The sequence below is a fragment of the Trypanosoma melophagium genome (genome assembly GCF_022059095.1).
Source record: "Trypanosoma melophagium isolate St. Kilda chromosome Unknown ctg23segment0, whole genome shotgun sequence".
Lineage (NCBI taxonomy): Eukaryota > Euglenozoa > Kinetoplastea > Trypanosomatida > Trypanosomatidae > Trypanosoma > Trypanosoma melophagium.
In genome coordinates this window covers 177,569-193,795 of record NW_027125153.1, presented here as the reverse complement: position 1 = coordinate 193,795, position 16,227 = coordinate 177,569, and the positions used below count along the sequence as shown (strand labels likewise).

Below are 16,227 nucleotides of genomic sequence, written 5' to 3'. Positions count from 1 at the left end.
CATTTCCTCTCCGTCTTCTTTCTCATAGTTCCACTGCTGCAGCTTCACTAGCTAACTTCTTCAGCGACGCCTCTAGCACTCCACACCTTCCTGCAAAGCGGCGCAGAATAACATTCTGTGTATATATCACACGTGCCTCACTAAGAAGTTGCTGTACTTCTGCATTATCATCACTGAGTGCTCTGTGGTCTTCCCAGAGGTGTTTCTCAAGTTCATGTTCCACGCCAAGGTGAAGTCGTGGTACACTTGGTGGGAGTGTTAACAAGAGAGCTTCTGAAAAATTACTTAAAGCCCTATTCGCGACGGCTGAACTATTACTGTTAGCGCCCCCACCACCGCTTCCAGTAGATTTTTTTCCAGTCATACTACCAACAGGTGGTGGTAAAAACCATCCTGCCTGTACACACAACTTGAGTCGTTCACAATGAAGCGGTACACAATGGACTTCATCCTGCACGGCTTGATAACTAACCTCCGCCATGGCATCGGCTGCATTCTTCTGTTTTCGATTTTTAACTCCACCTCGTCTTTTACTCGGCAGAACTTTTTTACCTTCTACATTTCCAGATTGTGGGGTTTCAGCTTCTTCATCTGCAGTTCGTCCATCATGTGTTAACGCTTTAAGTTTGTCAAACAACAACGTCGCCTGCTTGTCCACACGACGAAGTGCCACTACCGCATTAAAGTATGGTACATTCATCTTTGCTTCACTTTCAAGGTACTCACGAAGCCGTTTTCGTCGTACCTGCTCTAGTACACTATCGTACCAGAATGGGGATGCACAAGGTAACGGAGGACGTGATACTAACGCAGATGCATTAGCATCGCCAAGATCCACTTTCTGTTTCTCAGAATCGTTACTTGTTTGCACTAATAGAGCAGAAGAACAGTGAGGAGGAGAAGAAGAAGAAGAAAAAGAAGCAGCAGCAGCTAGAGAAAGTGCCGGTTCTCCCCACTGTTGTAGGATATCTTCTCTATGTCGTGCAAGTACTTCCTCTTCATTGGTCTCACTTGTTATGGATGGGAGTTGTTGACTATCATCATTCTGGAAAAGTTTCTGCTGCCGCTGCGTAAGCCATTCCTGTCGTTTCCGTTGTGTGGCAAGAATAGGATGTTTCTCCAATAAAGAACACAATGGATGCATTGATGTCATAACACGCTCTTCCATCTGTTTGTTCTTCACACCGCTTTTCTGAGTAGTGGCAGTATTATCATGAGAAAGAGAGGTCTCAACGCCTACAGTATCTCCCTCAAGAATTCCCTGCAATTGATGAAGTCTATTACGAAGAACTGCCTCCGTAACAAGTCTATAACGTTCCATCATAACTTCTACCGGTGGCGTTTTTATTGTTGTTGTTGTTGTTGTTGTGGTATGCAGATCTCCAGCAGGTGCTGCACCACTGCTATTAGCGTACTTCCAACGATCTACAACCACCGCAAAGTTACCAAACCTCTCATACAACGTTATAAGTTTACACGTGGATGTAAAATCAAAACGCCATGGCATAATATTAACGTTAGAATCTTGTTTCCCATCTGAGAGGAACACTGGTTGATAGATATCAGCATCCAAGTTTAAAGATGTGTATTCTTCTGCCGCTAGACTGAAGAAGGTGAAGGGCGATGCGGTGATGGGGGCATGTAATACAGAGAGTCCAGCCTCTTCAGGAACTGACAAGGCATATGTAATCCACGAAGCAGGAAGATCTTTTCTTCTACACTCTTCAATACTACTTTTGTCCACCCCATTACTGCCGCTATTCTCTTCTACATTTACTTCTACAGCTGAAGATGATGGTAATGACTCTCTTTGTTGTTCTTGTGGTGGTGGTGGTGGTGTAAGAAGAGATTTGAGTGTATTCTCCACATGACGTGCATCTGCCCGCACCCAATGATTACCACATCCACTAAATCGCAAATACGGCATCTCTGTCGTTTCTTCTAACGGGTTCAACGCATCGCACTTCTCCGCATGATTTACAAACGGCCTTACCGTCACATGTCGGTTCTGCACCAATGACCATCGATGCATAGGTGGCACTAACACTCCTCCATTATTACTATTGCCATTTTCACCATTTGCAGTATCTGTACTCATTCCTCCTCCTGTTCCTGCATTGGTTGAGGTAATTACACCGAACATATCGGGTAGTGCGGGAAGTCCATGGGCTTTACTACCGCCGCCAGTTCCATCGGCCATTGCCGCCGCCGCACTCCGCTGCCCCGCCGCCAACGCCTGTTCCAAGTGATGAAGTTCCTCTTCACTACTAAAGAGACGGTGATCGTGCATAAGTTGTGCGGCCTGGCCTTTCATTCCCTTTAATCGTTTTCCATCGCGATCGTATAAATAGGAATCACGTGGGCGTTTCTGCGGTCCTGCTGTATGGCTGCCACTATTGTTGTTGTTATTACTACTGTTGGTTGTTGTTGGGGGCCCGGGATGTAGAATGGACGATGCTACCCACTGATCACCCATAACCACTCTCTCACGTAGACTCCTTTCCTTCTTTTTTTGTTGCCCCTTCACTTATTATTAGTGGTTTATACAGAAAAAGGATAATTATATATATATATATATATGAGAGAGAGAGATAGGAGAGAAAAATGATTAGACCTGCTTTTTTTTCCTTTGTGTTCTCATTTCATCATATCCAAGTAGAGTATTTTTTTTCTCTCACCACAACCTCTACCGTCAAAAATAGAAAGAAACATCTTACCTTCTTTCACATAAACACACACACACATACATACATACACACAAAGAAGTACTCTCACCTTGTTTTTCTCATTTCGCTCTTCCATCAATACTTAAATTCAAACGTCACCAACAACACCAAGAAGAATCGCAGCAAATACAAAACAGAACAAAAACGAAAAAAAGAAAAAGCACCACCACCACCACCACCAGCAGGAAAAAAAGAAGAGAGAAAACAAACCAAACATACATCAGGAGAGAATAACGGAGAGGAAAACAACAACAACAACAACAACAACAACAATTGAAAAATACAAAAATAAGAGAGTATATATAAACAGTAACTATCCCTCGTGTCGTAGAAATATTTGTCCATTCAATTTCATTCCCCCAACCCCTCTCTTTCTATATGCATTTGTTCTTTTTTTCCCCCACTTATCCACCAATTCACATCACTTTTTTCTTTTCCTCTTTTTTTTTGTTCCATTTCAGCAACACCTGTTGCCTCATCTTACCACTGTGATTATATCACACCCCCATTTTTTTGTTCTTTTTCTCTTTCTTCTTTTTCCTCTTCTATGCATGACGGGCCACCTTTCTGGGTGGTTGCTCACCCACCACACTACGAGCCGCACTCTGTGTCCCTTCCACATGTTCCGTTGGTGAAGATGAATACGTCGCGGCCCGCCTCATTGAACTACTCACCACTTGATGCACCAACTGCGATGTCACCACACGTGGACTGGCACCCAACAACAACAACTCTGGTGATCGCGTGGAGGTGGATGGTAATTGTCGCTGCAATGCTTCCATACCATTCTCTTCAGTTAATGATGATGGGGCTACTCCCACTGTTGTTGTTGTTGTTGCGGTCTCAATATCCATAAACTCATCTGGTACGGAGGCAAAAGAGAGTAGTTCCTGCGATTTTCGTTCCGAGATGAATCGCTGCAGCATCGCATCTTCCTCCCGCAAAGATGGAGGCGTAGGAATAGCCGTTGTATTATTTCCATTATCTTTCATTGTTGCATCTTCTGTAGTTTTATCCACTGTTGTTTTCTTTCCATCATTACCGCCTGTCGTTCCTGCGGTTTCACCGTCCTGTTCCATTTGATACTTGTGTGCCAGTTGTGCTCGGCGTTGATCATCAACGATCCATAAACCACCAGACTCCAGTAGATTACCCTTTCGATCTAGACGTTTCTCATTATCAATACCACGCAACCGATCACGTTTATTTAATTCATAATTTTGTTGTGTAATTCGGGTAATCTTTGACATATACGCACTCCGACGTTCATCCTTCACATAGGCGTAGAAGTAATCCTCACACTGTTTACTTTCCTCCCATCGCTCCAAAAACTTCTGCGAGAGTACCGGGGACGATATTGATGGTGTTCCGCCCATTTCCTGCGAGAATTGTGGACTCAGCGGTGAAAGTGGTATTGGGGCGAGATCAGCCAGCGATGTTCCACTTACAAATCCTCCTCCTCCCTGCGATTGCGATTGTGATAAACTTCCCGTTGTTCCTCTTGCTGTTATTCCTATTGTTTGCGTTTGTGAATTGCGATTCAGTAAAACAGGTTCTGTCCGCCGCTCCAACGCCATCGCGGTGTGCCCCGTTGCCCGTCGACTGGACGCAATGCCGAGTTCCGTCTCCAGCCGCATATTATGAAGTGTGTTTACCGTTAATCGCACCGGTGCACTCCCGACACCGCTGATTGGGCCGAACTGCGCCTGCCGCTCCCGCATCTCCGCCAATTCCTCTGGTGTCCACGTGTGTTGAATGAGTGTGGATTGACGGAAAGATCGCATTTGTTGAATTTCCCGCCTTGTTGGGAGTTGTGCCCGTGCCGTAGAGGACTCCAGAGCAATATCAATGCCATCATTCACCATTATTCCTTTTGAAGGGGGATCTTTTTCGTCTTTTTCTCGTTCAGCGTGAGAGGCGCAGTATGCCATGACTTCCTCCGCGGTGGGTAATTTACTAGAGAGTCGTGGCAGTTCCACACACTTCTCTTCCCCCTCCACCCGCAGTGCAATAAAGAAGTGTTTATCTTTCCACTTGAGTGGACACACCTCAGAACTCGTTGTGCTGTTATTGTTATTATTATTACTATTAATAGTGTTATTACCATTACTACTATTATTGTCACTCTGTCGATGAACCACTTCTAGTACGCGAGACCAGCGGTGGTGTGAGGGATCATCTCTGCTGGCGCGATAACGTACAAAGAAGCGAAGCGGGAATTCATTCACACAACGCCCAAAGTACGGCATATCTCCATAATCGTAGACAAAGGGCGAGCGAAGGGTGATGGCGGATAGTTCTTCCTCAGACAAGAGCATTGTTATTACCCTATTATTATTGTTTATATATATATATATTTCTCTCTTTCAGAGACACTAACCAACCAACTAATGAATCAATCAATCAAACAATGCAAATAGTAGCCGTCCCACAAGCACAAATCTTCACAAAGAAAGAAAAAAAAGGAAAAGGGGGTTTTTATTTATTTATTTAGTGTTCTTTTTAAATAAAGTTTTACTTTTCCCCCTTTCTTTTGGGCTTCAAGCAGGTACCACTAATACTACTTCTTTCAATCACTACTTCAACAAGGAGATATTAAATAAAGAAAGAAAAATGAATGAAATAACAATAAACAGAAAATCCGAGAAGAACAACACGATCACAGAGTCAAAAAAAAAAAAAAAATAACAAACAATAACAAAGAAAAGATGTAGGAGAAAAAAGGAGTAAAATTGTAAAGACATAAATACAGAAACACACCCACATACACAGTGCGAGAGTGAAAAAGATATATATATCAGAAGCTGCAAAGAAAAAAACAAACAATACCACACTCCTTTCCCAATCTCTGCCTAAAGAGCACAAACACGTAAACTCACGCAAATAAGACAGCAAAAAAGTGAGAGAGCATGTGTAAGCAAAAACAAAAGTTCGTGGAAACACAGCAATAAAAAAAAAAACAAAAGGAAAAAATAAAGAAAATATGGCGTAGGTCGTACAACGAAAAACACGAAAAAAAAAGAAACATCAATGAATCAGCGAAAACAGCGAAAAAGAAAAAAAAAGTGAAAATCTTCGCGAAAACAGAAAAAAGAAGACAAATAATCACAGACAAAGACACACAGAAAAACTAACACCAAACGTATATTCCCTATCAATATATATATATATATATATATATATATATATATATACTCCCAGGGATTTATTTTTTCTATTGTTTTGCAGCAACCCTTTCTTGTATTTATTCTCTCCCTCTTTATTTCCCCATTCATTAGCGTTTTTTTCTTCATCAACTCCACCAATAGTTATTGTATGAGAGTTAAGAAGAAAACCGAAAAGAAGGGTGAGAAGAAGAGGGGTAAGGAAGAAGAAAAAGAAGCACACAGATTTACACAGATTGAATGAATGTGAGTGTACGTGCGAGGGAATATACGCAAAGAAAGAAAACGACAGCAGTGGTGAAAAACACCAAAAAAAAAAGCAATTAAGGGTCGCACCGCTGCCGTGCAAAAAAAAAAAAGCAAAAAGAGGGATAATAACAATAACAGTAAAAAGGGGAAGCACGATACCTATATATATATATATATATAAGGGAAGAAAGAATACAATAAAATCCATCTTTTTACTCTTTTGTTCTCTTTCTCTCTCTGTCCTTCCATTGGTTCAACAGCTTACTCTCTCTCTGCGTGTCTTATTTTTATTTCCACTTACTATTCAATTCCATTTAATTCATCTTTTTCTAATTTTTTTTTTCGTTTTCCTCTTTGTTCACAGTTCTTTCTAAACCACACCTGTTCTTACTTCTATTGGCACTTTTCATTTTTTAAATTTATAGTAATAATAATAAATACCCATGCCGGCAGACACATCTAACTCCATTGTCAAGGAATCTTCACAGAAAAAAAGTATGGTCAGATGAAGAGAGAAAAAAGAAAAAAAAAATGCCAGAACAGTATAGTAATAGTAAGAAGAAGAACAAGAAGATGAAAAGAAAAAACAATAATAATAATAATAATAATAATAATAATAATAATAATAATAATAATAATAATAATAAAGCGGAGAGTAAAAAGAAAAAGAAAAGAAAAATCAAAACGGCTGATTAAACTGTCTGGATGAGTTGGACTGGTCTTTACTTCGTTCACCATCTCTACTTCTTCTCATTTCATTTTTCTTTTTCTTATTATTTTCCCCTTCATTGGATTTCTCTTTTTCTCTCTCTTTTTCCACATCACCTGAGACAGGTTATAGTAAATAAATAAAATAAAACAATAAAATAAAATAAAAAAGAAAAACTATTCTTGTATAAATATACATACGAGTATACATGTTTGTTTGTTTGTTTTTTTGTTTGTTTGTATGCCTATACATTGTTACATTTGCTTTTTTTTTTCTCTTTTTTTCTTTTTCTTCGCTGTTTCTTGCCTCATTCTTCTTTTCGTTTCTTTTTTTATTATTTCCTTCGGCCTATCCATAGAGTTTGGGAGATTATGAAAGGTGCAATAATTTTAACAAGTAAAAAGAAAAAGCGATCTTTTTTTGCCTTCCAATCGCTCGCATGGAAATAAAAATAAATAAATGAAAAAGCAACAAAAAAAAGGAGAAGAAATCTAAAAAAGAATCTCTCTTATTTCGCTATTGCGGCTTATTATTATTTTTCTTTTTTCCTTTCTTTCTTGTTTTCGTGCTAATATATATATATATATATATATATATATTGTTTACATCACAACCTACTACCCCATAAGAAAAAAAAACTACACCCGCACGCATACAAAGATATATAAGCAATGGATAGGATGAAAAGAAGACAAAAAAATTAAAAAACAGAAAAAAAAAAGAAATGAGTACGAACGCAACACCAACTCACACACACACACAGAAAGTTAGATACAAACAAACACAAAGAAAGAAGGAAAGAATTTCATACGTAAATACATTACATACACGCACCTCCATTTCTTGTGCGCAATGTGGTTTAGAATTTCACCTCAACTCTATGTATATATATATATATATGTAATTATGTAGTCATTCTTAACTCTTTTTCCCCACCATCTCTCATTTCCTTTTTTCATGCTCTACAGATACAAACACAAACACAAACATCCATCCATCCATTTATATATTTCTTTTTCTTTTTTCAGCCCAAATCCGCAGAGCAAACTGTAGAAATGTGTACATAAATACAAAACCAGATATAAATACATATACATATATGCACGTGTATACTAAACGCGAGGTGTATAATTCATCGGAATAACAAGAACAAGAATAACAAGAAGAATAATAAGAGACTATATTCACAGTGAACACCATCCATTCTACTTTCCATCACAAAGTTTCCCACTCCGTTTTATTATTTCTATTCTTCTTCTTCTTTCAGTCTTTCTAAGCACAACACACAGAAAAAAAGAGAGAGGAATAACAATAGTCTACTCGCTCACTTCTCACCACATAGAACGACCTCGACCATACAATGAAGAGCCTGAAAGCATTGAAGGCCGCTTTATCCCACCACCACCAATAGCACCACTATTACTATTATTATTATTATTATTATTATTATTATTATTCCCACCACCCATTCCATTATTAGTATTGGTATGGATATTACGATTATTATTAATATTGCTGTTATAACTGCTATTGCCTGTGTATGTGGTTCCATCGTGTAGCACCCCACCACTCCCACCAGCAATACCACTATTACTATTACTAATAGTATTAGTATTATTACTGCCCAAGACATAACCTCTACTTGGGCCAGTTAGTCGTGGTGAAACGGCATGATGAGGTGGTGTTGGCACAACACCGCCGCCCGGTTTATCAAAACTCGCCACAATATCAGCCACATCGTGAAAGAAGAGAAGCATAACAGATACATTATCGGTACTTCCACGATCAACGGCAAACTCAGCGAGTTTTTGACAACAATTGTTTAATGCACGTTTGGTGGATTCCGGTGAGGAGCCGACATCTGGGGTGTAACTGAGGAAATCCCGCACAAACTGTGTGGCCTCCTCATTCTCCACCACATCCCACAAACCATCACATGCCATTAAGAGAAATTTACTAGAATCTGTTAAATTGATCTGTCGTACATCCGCAATGTTTGAAACCATAAGTTCTCTATTAGCGGTGAATCGATTGCCATTAAATTTGAATTCATAATCGCCTAGGGCCCTACTCACGGCGAGAATACCACACACTCTACCAAATTGCACAAATCCACCACATTGAAGAATACGTGTGTGTTCCTTCTTATTAGTGGGTTTATGATCTTCACTCATTGGGATTGTCATATTGCCATCATAAAGCACCGCACGAGCATCTCCTAAACACGCTACATATAACATTCTCCCATGTACAGCCGCAGTAATGAGAGTACATCCACCACTACTTGTACAACTAACACCAGGTCCACTTACTTCTCCTTTGCCTAGTGCATGAAAGATTGCCCGATCAGTTTGTATAATAGATTCTACAAAGGCCAAAGCATTATTTTCACCAAGTGCAGAATGGGATAGAAAGTTCTCAGGTACATACTTTGATGCCAACTCTGCTACACGACGACCACAATGTCCATCAAGAATACCTAACAAAGATACAGATTGTCCTGCTACAGATGATGCATTTAATCTAATAAAATGTTCATCTTCCATTGTAGGACGAAGTCCTTGAACACAACCTACACCTGTCGTAAGTTTAATAGGAGAGTTAAAACCTTTCCCCGTACTCGCTACCACACGAAAATCATACTGAAGATTATTCTTACTAGATGTATCTTCTGTAACACTAGGACTACGTTTTACTCCACTCAAAACACCACTAGGAATACTAGTTCGATGTGCAGATGGGAGACTTGGAATGGATGGTGACTGTGTTGAAACTAACTGTTGTAATTTAACAGATGCCAATGCAAATGGTGTGGAAGCATTTTTACCCCATCGTCCACCACCACCACCACTATCAACATCGGATGCGAGTTTTGGACCCAATCCATTTAATACTTGTGTAGTGGCGAATGGATCCACCGTATCTTGTTGTCTTCCTCCTGTTTCTGTTCCTGTTCCTAGTGCATTACGTGGTGAAACTATAGATGTTTCTACACCACTTTTAGCTTGTCTAAACATAGAGGTAGGACGTGGTGGCATTGGTGAGAGTCGTTGATTGCCATTCGCGTTTAATGCAAATTGAATGGGACGTGATCCACCCAATTTGGGTCCACCACTACCAGGAGGATGTGGCCGTTGTTGTTGCTGAGATGTTTTCCCCGCACTGCCGCCTTGATTTGCCGGTACACGTGTGGACGGGGGACCGGAAAATGCCTTTCGTGTACCACCATTGCTATAACGATTATTATTATTATTACTATTATTATTATTATGTGTACCAAGTGCTGAATTACCACCACTTCCACCTCCAAGAACGGCAGCTACATTATCACTGGCATTCCGTTTTGCCGTTGGTTTAGGAGGCAATCGACGTTCTATAATACTACGTCCATTTCCACCTCTAGGGGATGGCACTTTCCCAACATGGGCAGACGACTCTTCATCTTTTCCTATCAGACTCCTACTGTTGTTATTGCTGTTATTGGTGTTATCGCAGGTGTTCTCTGTCTTTGGTATTCCCAATGTCCTCTGCATGGAACTTCCTGTAAAGAGGGAATTGGTGGTTTGATACGCCGATGCCCCGCCCCGCAGGGAATTAAAGAAAAGTGGATTGCCACTACCACGACGGGCATTATTACTACGGGGCGGTACTGTCTTTGGCACCGATGGCGTCACTCTCCGTGTATTGTTATTGTTATTATTGCTATTGCTATTAATGTTTTCTCCCGTCGTTCCGCCCACATCACCACCTTTATTACGCAACACACCGGGTTTTGTGGTGTTTTCAGCGATGGAAGTGGCGAGCGGGGGTTTTCGAACAGACATGTACATTACTGGGAGAGATAGAAATAGAGAGTTCACGCTTCTTTACAATTCGAACACACACAGATGGACAGATAGATAGATAGATAGATAGACACCTCCCTATTCACTCACTCACAGAGACAGCGAGAGAGAGAGAGAGAGATAGTGTGTATGTATGTGTGTGTGTGTTATACAGCCAAATAAATAGTAGTAATACCAATAATAATGATAAAGGATAAAAAGAAGAAAAAACAAAGGAAAGGAGAAGAAAAAAAATTTCCCCCTTTTCACCTTATGCCTTTTCCTTCACTGTTGTGGTTGTTGTTGTTTTTGTAATTTTCCTTGTATTCTTTTTTTGTTTTTGAATTCTTCTCCTTATTCTTCGTCCTTCGTCTTTCACGCCACCCTTTTTTTTTGTTTGTTTTTTGTTTTGTTTAAATTTTCTTGCTTGTGTGGAGTTTCCCTTTCTAATTTTATCAGCCTTGTTTGGCTCTAATTAGCACACACTTCGCACCTCACTTTTCTTTACCGCTCCTGCTGGTGCAATGGCGGTGGCTAGAGAGGAGATGCGGCACTTTATGCCTGCCAGTATTTCGTTTCCTTCAAATCTTCGCTGCAATCCAAAAATAAGAAAAAGAAGAAGAAATAAATAAATAAATAAATAAAGAGAAAAAAAAAGCACTAGAAAGAAAGAAAGAAAAAACCATCACAATAAAGGGGGAAAAAGCGTTAAGAGGAATATATCACCATAAGGAGCATAGAAATACTCTCAAACACAGATATATATATATATATATATATATATGAATAAAGACACAGGGTGGGAAGGAGGAAAGGGAGGAGAGAGTGAAAGAGTGAGATGGAGGTGAATAAAGAGATTATCTCCTCTAATATACTCTCAATACCTCCTGTTTTCACCTTCTTTTTTTTGAGTTACTCACAAACAACAACAACTAATAACAACACACGGTAAACTTCTTTCTTCAATTATGCATTTGTTTTTCAGACATTCCCATCTCTCCTTTCTTTCCCTCTCTCTCTCTCACACCAAGACATATATACGTAACCAGAGCCAGAAAAAAAAAAAAAGAAACGAAGCGGACGAAAACATAATAACAAGAACAAGAGAGAAAAAGATTAACAAAGGGAGAAAAAGTGAAACTGTGATAAGTGAAAAAATTAGATATATATATATATATATATATATAATTCATTCACGTCTTTTTCCCTTATTATGCATTATCCCCGGCCCCATTCTTTCGATGTCCGCCCTTTCCAAACTCCCGCTCGACCCTCGGCAGGACCTCCACCCGCTCTGGGCGGCCCAACACCCCGTGGACCATCAACTCCCGGCGGGCCACAATGCCCAGCGCGAGGAGAGCCACCAGCGAAAAAAAGATATCGCGTCTGTACGTCTGAAAGATATTGAGAGCCCGCTGTTTGAAGGGAATATTGCTGCTGGTGGTCTTTGAAAAGCGAGGGGGCATTATTGATAAACACACAAACACTCACACTCACTAGAAATGTAATATACCTATTTTTCTTTTATTCGGATAAATCGGATCAAATGAACTGGATAAGAAGAGAAGAAAAGAAACAAGAGAAAGAAGAAAAGAATTAGCCGTGCTCGCAGCGTGCAAGGAGCACAAGCGTGTCAAAAATAGAAATTCTAGGAGAGAGAGAGAGTGAACGAACGTCTTTAGTTGAGTTAACCAATAACACGCAGGGAGTGATGGAGAGTTAGAATATAAATATCAATTAGCTTCCTTTGTAATGCTCGAATACTCTTAGAACATTGATTGTTTCTTTTATTCTTCACTTTTTGTATTCATGCAATTACCTAGTTTTACACACCCCCAACACCTCCAAAAAGGGTTTTTATTCAACGCGCCCAAAACTCGAAAAAGAGTTTTGAAAAAGCCCACCCACCCGCAACCAAATAAATTTTTCTAATTTTACAAACATTTTATGTTTTTGCAAGACAGTTTTAATTTTTCATTTTATCTCTTTTAACACGACCAATTTTTATTTTTCTATTTTTGTTTATTTTACCACGTCTGGGACCCGGCAAGCTATTAACCATCCCGCAGGTTACGATAGCTTACGAGCAGTGATGATCCCACAAAGAAGTTTTTATATTTGCTTTAAACACCCTCAATTTTTTTTGTTTTTTGTGCGTGAGGGTGCGACAGTTTTTTTTTTTTCGTTTTGTTTGCAATTGAGTATTTATTGGCACAACTTATATGATCGAAATTGTAAATGCCATTGGGAAAAGTTTTTTAATTTTGTTTTTGCCATTAAGTATTATTGAGTGTCTTTGGCGTGGAAGGGTGTGGGAGCGTTTTTTTTCATACCCCGAAAGCCGAAGGTCAAACCACAGAAAGCGAGAAATATCTTTAGTATTTCCCCGTTAATGATGTGCTGATGTACTGGCCCTATCGGCAAACGTTGTTTCTCAGTTTGACATGCCGTACCACTTGTGCAAACACGTTCTTTCTTTCCTCCTCTTCTCTTCTTCTCAGTAAAGCGAGAAAAAAAGGATCGAAAAACACATAATATGAAGTCAAAATAGATGGGGTCATTATTATTATTTTTTTTTATTGTAATAAGGCAATATGTCTGAGTGAACCCGTGGCAAAGGGTAAACAACGCCTCCAGCACTTTTTTAAAAATTTCCTTTGCCATGCAAGGAAACCAAATAAAACAACATCAATAGTAAACAGATGGGGAGAGGGATAATATCAGACTTCTCTGCGGTTATGTATTTTACAGCATTTATTGTTCTGTCGAATCGAGATAAGCAATCATCATTATTACCATTATTATTCACTGACTGTGAAAAAAGCTTAATTAGGGAGGTGAATTATTATAGTGGGAGATCTTCAAGCGGGGTAACGCCGCAGTGGTTCATGAGAAAGAACTAATATGCAGCTGACTGCCCACTAGTTGATGATAAGAACAACATTTGCGCACATGCACATTATATATATATATATATATATATATATATATATATATTACTTTGTGTACTTGTTTATATGTGTATATGTTTTACTGTGAGTAACGGAATAGATACCCGTAAAAAGAAAAGGGATGATTGAATTCAAAAAACACAAGAGAAGAACAACAGGAAGGGAAGCATAATGGTGATTTAATAAAACAGACACACAGTGAGAGAAAACAAAGAAATCAGAACAGTAATGGAAGCATTAATAGAGATAATAATACAAATAATTCTGTTGCTTCTACTCCCACACTTTTGATTGACAATTTACATCAAAAACATAAAAAGCAAACAGAAACGAAGGTAATACAGTAGTAGTTCCCACCCACCTGCCTACCTACCCATCAGTTATTTATTTTTTCGTTCATTTACTCAGATTAGTGTCAGTGAGTCCAGGGCAGCAACACCTGCCATGACTCCGCCATCTTCCACATTAGCAGGTTTCGAACGTACAATATAGCCAGCACAGGAGTTGCGCAGAACAATAACACCATTACTATCATTATTATTATTACCATCAGTGAGTATGACACCGTAGATACCAAGCTCTGAACACAAGTTATGCTCCAACTGTACGAATTCTTCACGCACAAGGAATGCACCAGAGGAAACTGGATAATCAATATGAGCCATCAATATATATTCACGTCGTACTCGGTTATACTGAACAGGATCTTCCTCTTTAGCGACCTTAAGTGCAGCACACATTTCTTTACCAGCGAGAAGATTTCCACCGCCTTCTAATTGTGGTTTTAGTACAAATTGTTCAGGCCGCTGTAATGCCTCATGAATAATTTTTTCCACTGCCGCCTCTCCCACTTCCGCTGGGTTAAGTGTATACTGTGGCATAAAGTGTCGTTGCAGCTCTTGTGCCTTTTCCACATCCCCTTTAAAGGCAATTGGTATAAGCACGTTATCCACATCACATAACAATTGTTGTAGCTTCTTAAATGTAAGCAGATGATATGGCACACTTGGGCATTTAATTGCACTACTGCGTTCTAATGCCAGTCGTGTGGCCCATGCCGACTCTGTTGGAAAGTCTGCAGGAACATATGTACTGCGAAAGTAGGCAACGGCAACAGGGAATCGACGATCCACCACCGCCAGCGGTACTCCATTAGATGTTGGTTGTAATTCCATACTTGTGTGAAGTTCCTCCAGTGTTCGACGCAGAGAGATAATGCCATGGGTTTCTAATATCTCAAATAAAAGGGCGTATTGATCACCGGTATTGCGTTCATTCTCCTGCACCACCAAGAGTACAATTGGTTGTTTTAATGCGATCGAATGCGTTGATTGATGTGCTGTTCGAAGAGCATCAAAGTTTTGTTGTGCACACCAAACGTGTACGGCCGCCGCTAGGGCCTCAGGCACATCCTTCGCAGATGTACTCCGCTCCAACACACCCTGATGAACTTGAGTATTATTATTATTATTATTATTATTATTATTATTATTATTATTATGGTTCGGGGTTTCACTCTGCATAGCCCGTTGATAAGCCGCGAGATGCTTGTGGAAATCCGTCACCAGAGGTGATAATCCGGCGAAGGAACAACTGATCGTATTAATCTCTACATTCTTCCACTCCGCTGCTGCCGTACTCCGCATATAATCCGTACGAAATACACCTAACATAATGGATTGATACACTTTATTCTCAATATAAACTTCCTGCAAGATCTGTACAAGCCGGCCGGTGAATCCCGTATCACTGGCGGCTGTTTCCCGTAGGGCATCCCGCAGAAATATAAAGTTCCGTGCGGTGTTATCCACCGCCTCATTCCACAACGACTGCCGCCCACACAAGGTGTTAAACTCTGTGCGTGGTATTGGCACTGGCTGCAGTGCTACAGAGGCGTGCGTGATATCGTGTGGACCATGTTGCATGATGAGACCCAATGCCATGCATTTCGCCACAAGCTGTTCCGTGTTTTTAAAGAGTAGCGGTGTGTTTGTTGTTGTTGTTGTTGTTGACATCTGTTTTTTTCCTTTGAAATATAATAATAGTAATAATAATTAAACTAATAACGGTTGTACCAGGGGCTAAATAATATAAATAGGTAGAGGAGGAAGAGGAAGCAATAGATAAAATAAGTAAAGAATAAAAACAAAACATAACAGAAACAGGTGAGAGGAACTAATGTATATATATATAGGAAACCACCATATTGGAGGGAGAGAGTACAGTCAAGAAAGAAACCTATTGAGCCAGAAGCAGTGTGGCTGCCCATAAGGGATAAGAGAAGAGTGAAATTACACAGTGAGAAAGACGGGAATAGCAACAAAGAAGAATAAGAAGAAAAAACGGTTAAGGGGGGAAGAAAAAGGAGAAAAGAAAGTACCATATCACTGTTTTTTTCATTATTGCTCTCTACAGGTTTTGTTCCAGTTCTGATGACGAGTCCCTCTTACTTCAACCTCACATTCATTCCTCCCCCATTACATTCCTATTCAATTACAAAAAACAAAAATGTTTTTATTTTATTCATTCCCTTTCATTTTTTTTTCCTCTCTTTCACTCACTCCAAAGTCCCGGTCTTTCTTTTTCTTTTTTTTTTGTATTTCC

The 16,227-nt window shown here is 39.7% G+C and overlaps 5 protein-coding genes across 5 annotated transcripts; 1 reads left to right on the top strand and 4 right to left on the bottom strand.

Annotated features, from left to right (window-relative positions):
• Positions 1-22: 22 nt before the first annotated feature.
• LSM04_007502 (uncharacterized protein) lies at positions 23-2,476 on the bottom strand (the record flags this gene model as incomplete). The annotated part of the gene is made up of 1 exon (XM_067330218.1): positions 23-2,476. The coding sequence occupies one exon, from the start codon at positions 2,474-2,476 to the stop codon at positions 23-25; it is 2,454 nt and encodes an 817-aa protein (XP_067191521.1).
• A 795-nt stretch (positions 2,477-3,271) lies between these two features.
• Positions 3,272-5,044, bottom strand: LSM04_004281 (uncharacterized protein; the record flags this gene model as incomplete). The annotated part of the gene is made up of 1 exon (XM_067330217.1): positions 3,272-5,044. The coding sequence occupies one exon, from the start codon at positions 5,042-5,044 to the stop codon at positions 3,272-3,274; it is 1,773 nt and encodes a 590-aa protein (XP_067191458.1).
• Positions 5,045-8,179: 3,135 nt separating this feature from the next.
• LSM04_005121 (PPM-type phosphatase domain) lies at positions 8,180-10,678 on the bottom strand (the record flags this gene model as incomplete). The annotated part of the gene is made up of 1 exon (XM_067330216.1): positions 8,180-10,678. One exon carries the CDS (start codon positions 10,676-10,678, stop codon positions 8,180-8,182), a length of 2,499 nt encoding a protein of 832 aa, XP_067191470.1.
• A 1,235-nt stretch (positions 10,679-11,913) lies between these two features.
• LSM04_006103 (uncharacterized protein) lies at positions 11,914-12,123 on the top strand (the record flags this gene model as incomplete). Its single annotated transcript, XM_067330215.1, has 1 exon — positions 11,914-12,123. The coding sequence occupies one exon, from the start codon at positions 11,914-11,916 to the stop codon at positions 12,121-12,123; it is 210 nt and encodes a 69-aa protein (XP_067191491.1).
• Positions 12,124-14,027: 1,904 nt separating this feature from the next.
• On the bottom strand, positions 14,028-15,638 carry LSM04_004679 (Glutathione synthase; the record flags this gene model as incomplete). Its single annotated transcript, XM_067330214.1, has 1 exon — positions 14,028-15,638. The coding sequence occupies one exon, from the start codon at positions 15,636-15,638 to the stop codon at positions 14,028-14,030; it is 1,611 nt and encodes a 536-aa protein (XP_067191463.1).
• Positions 15,639-16,227: the final 589 nt, after the last annotated feature.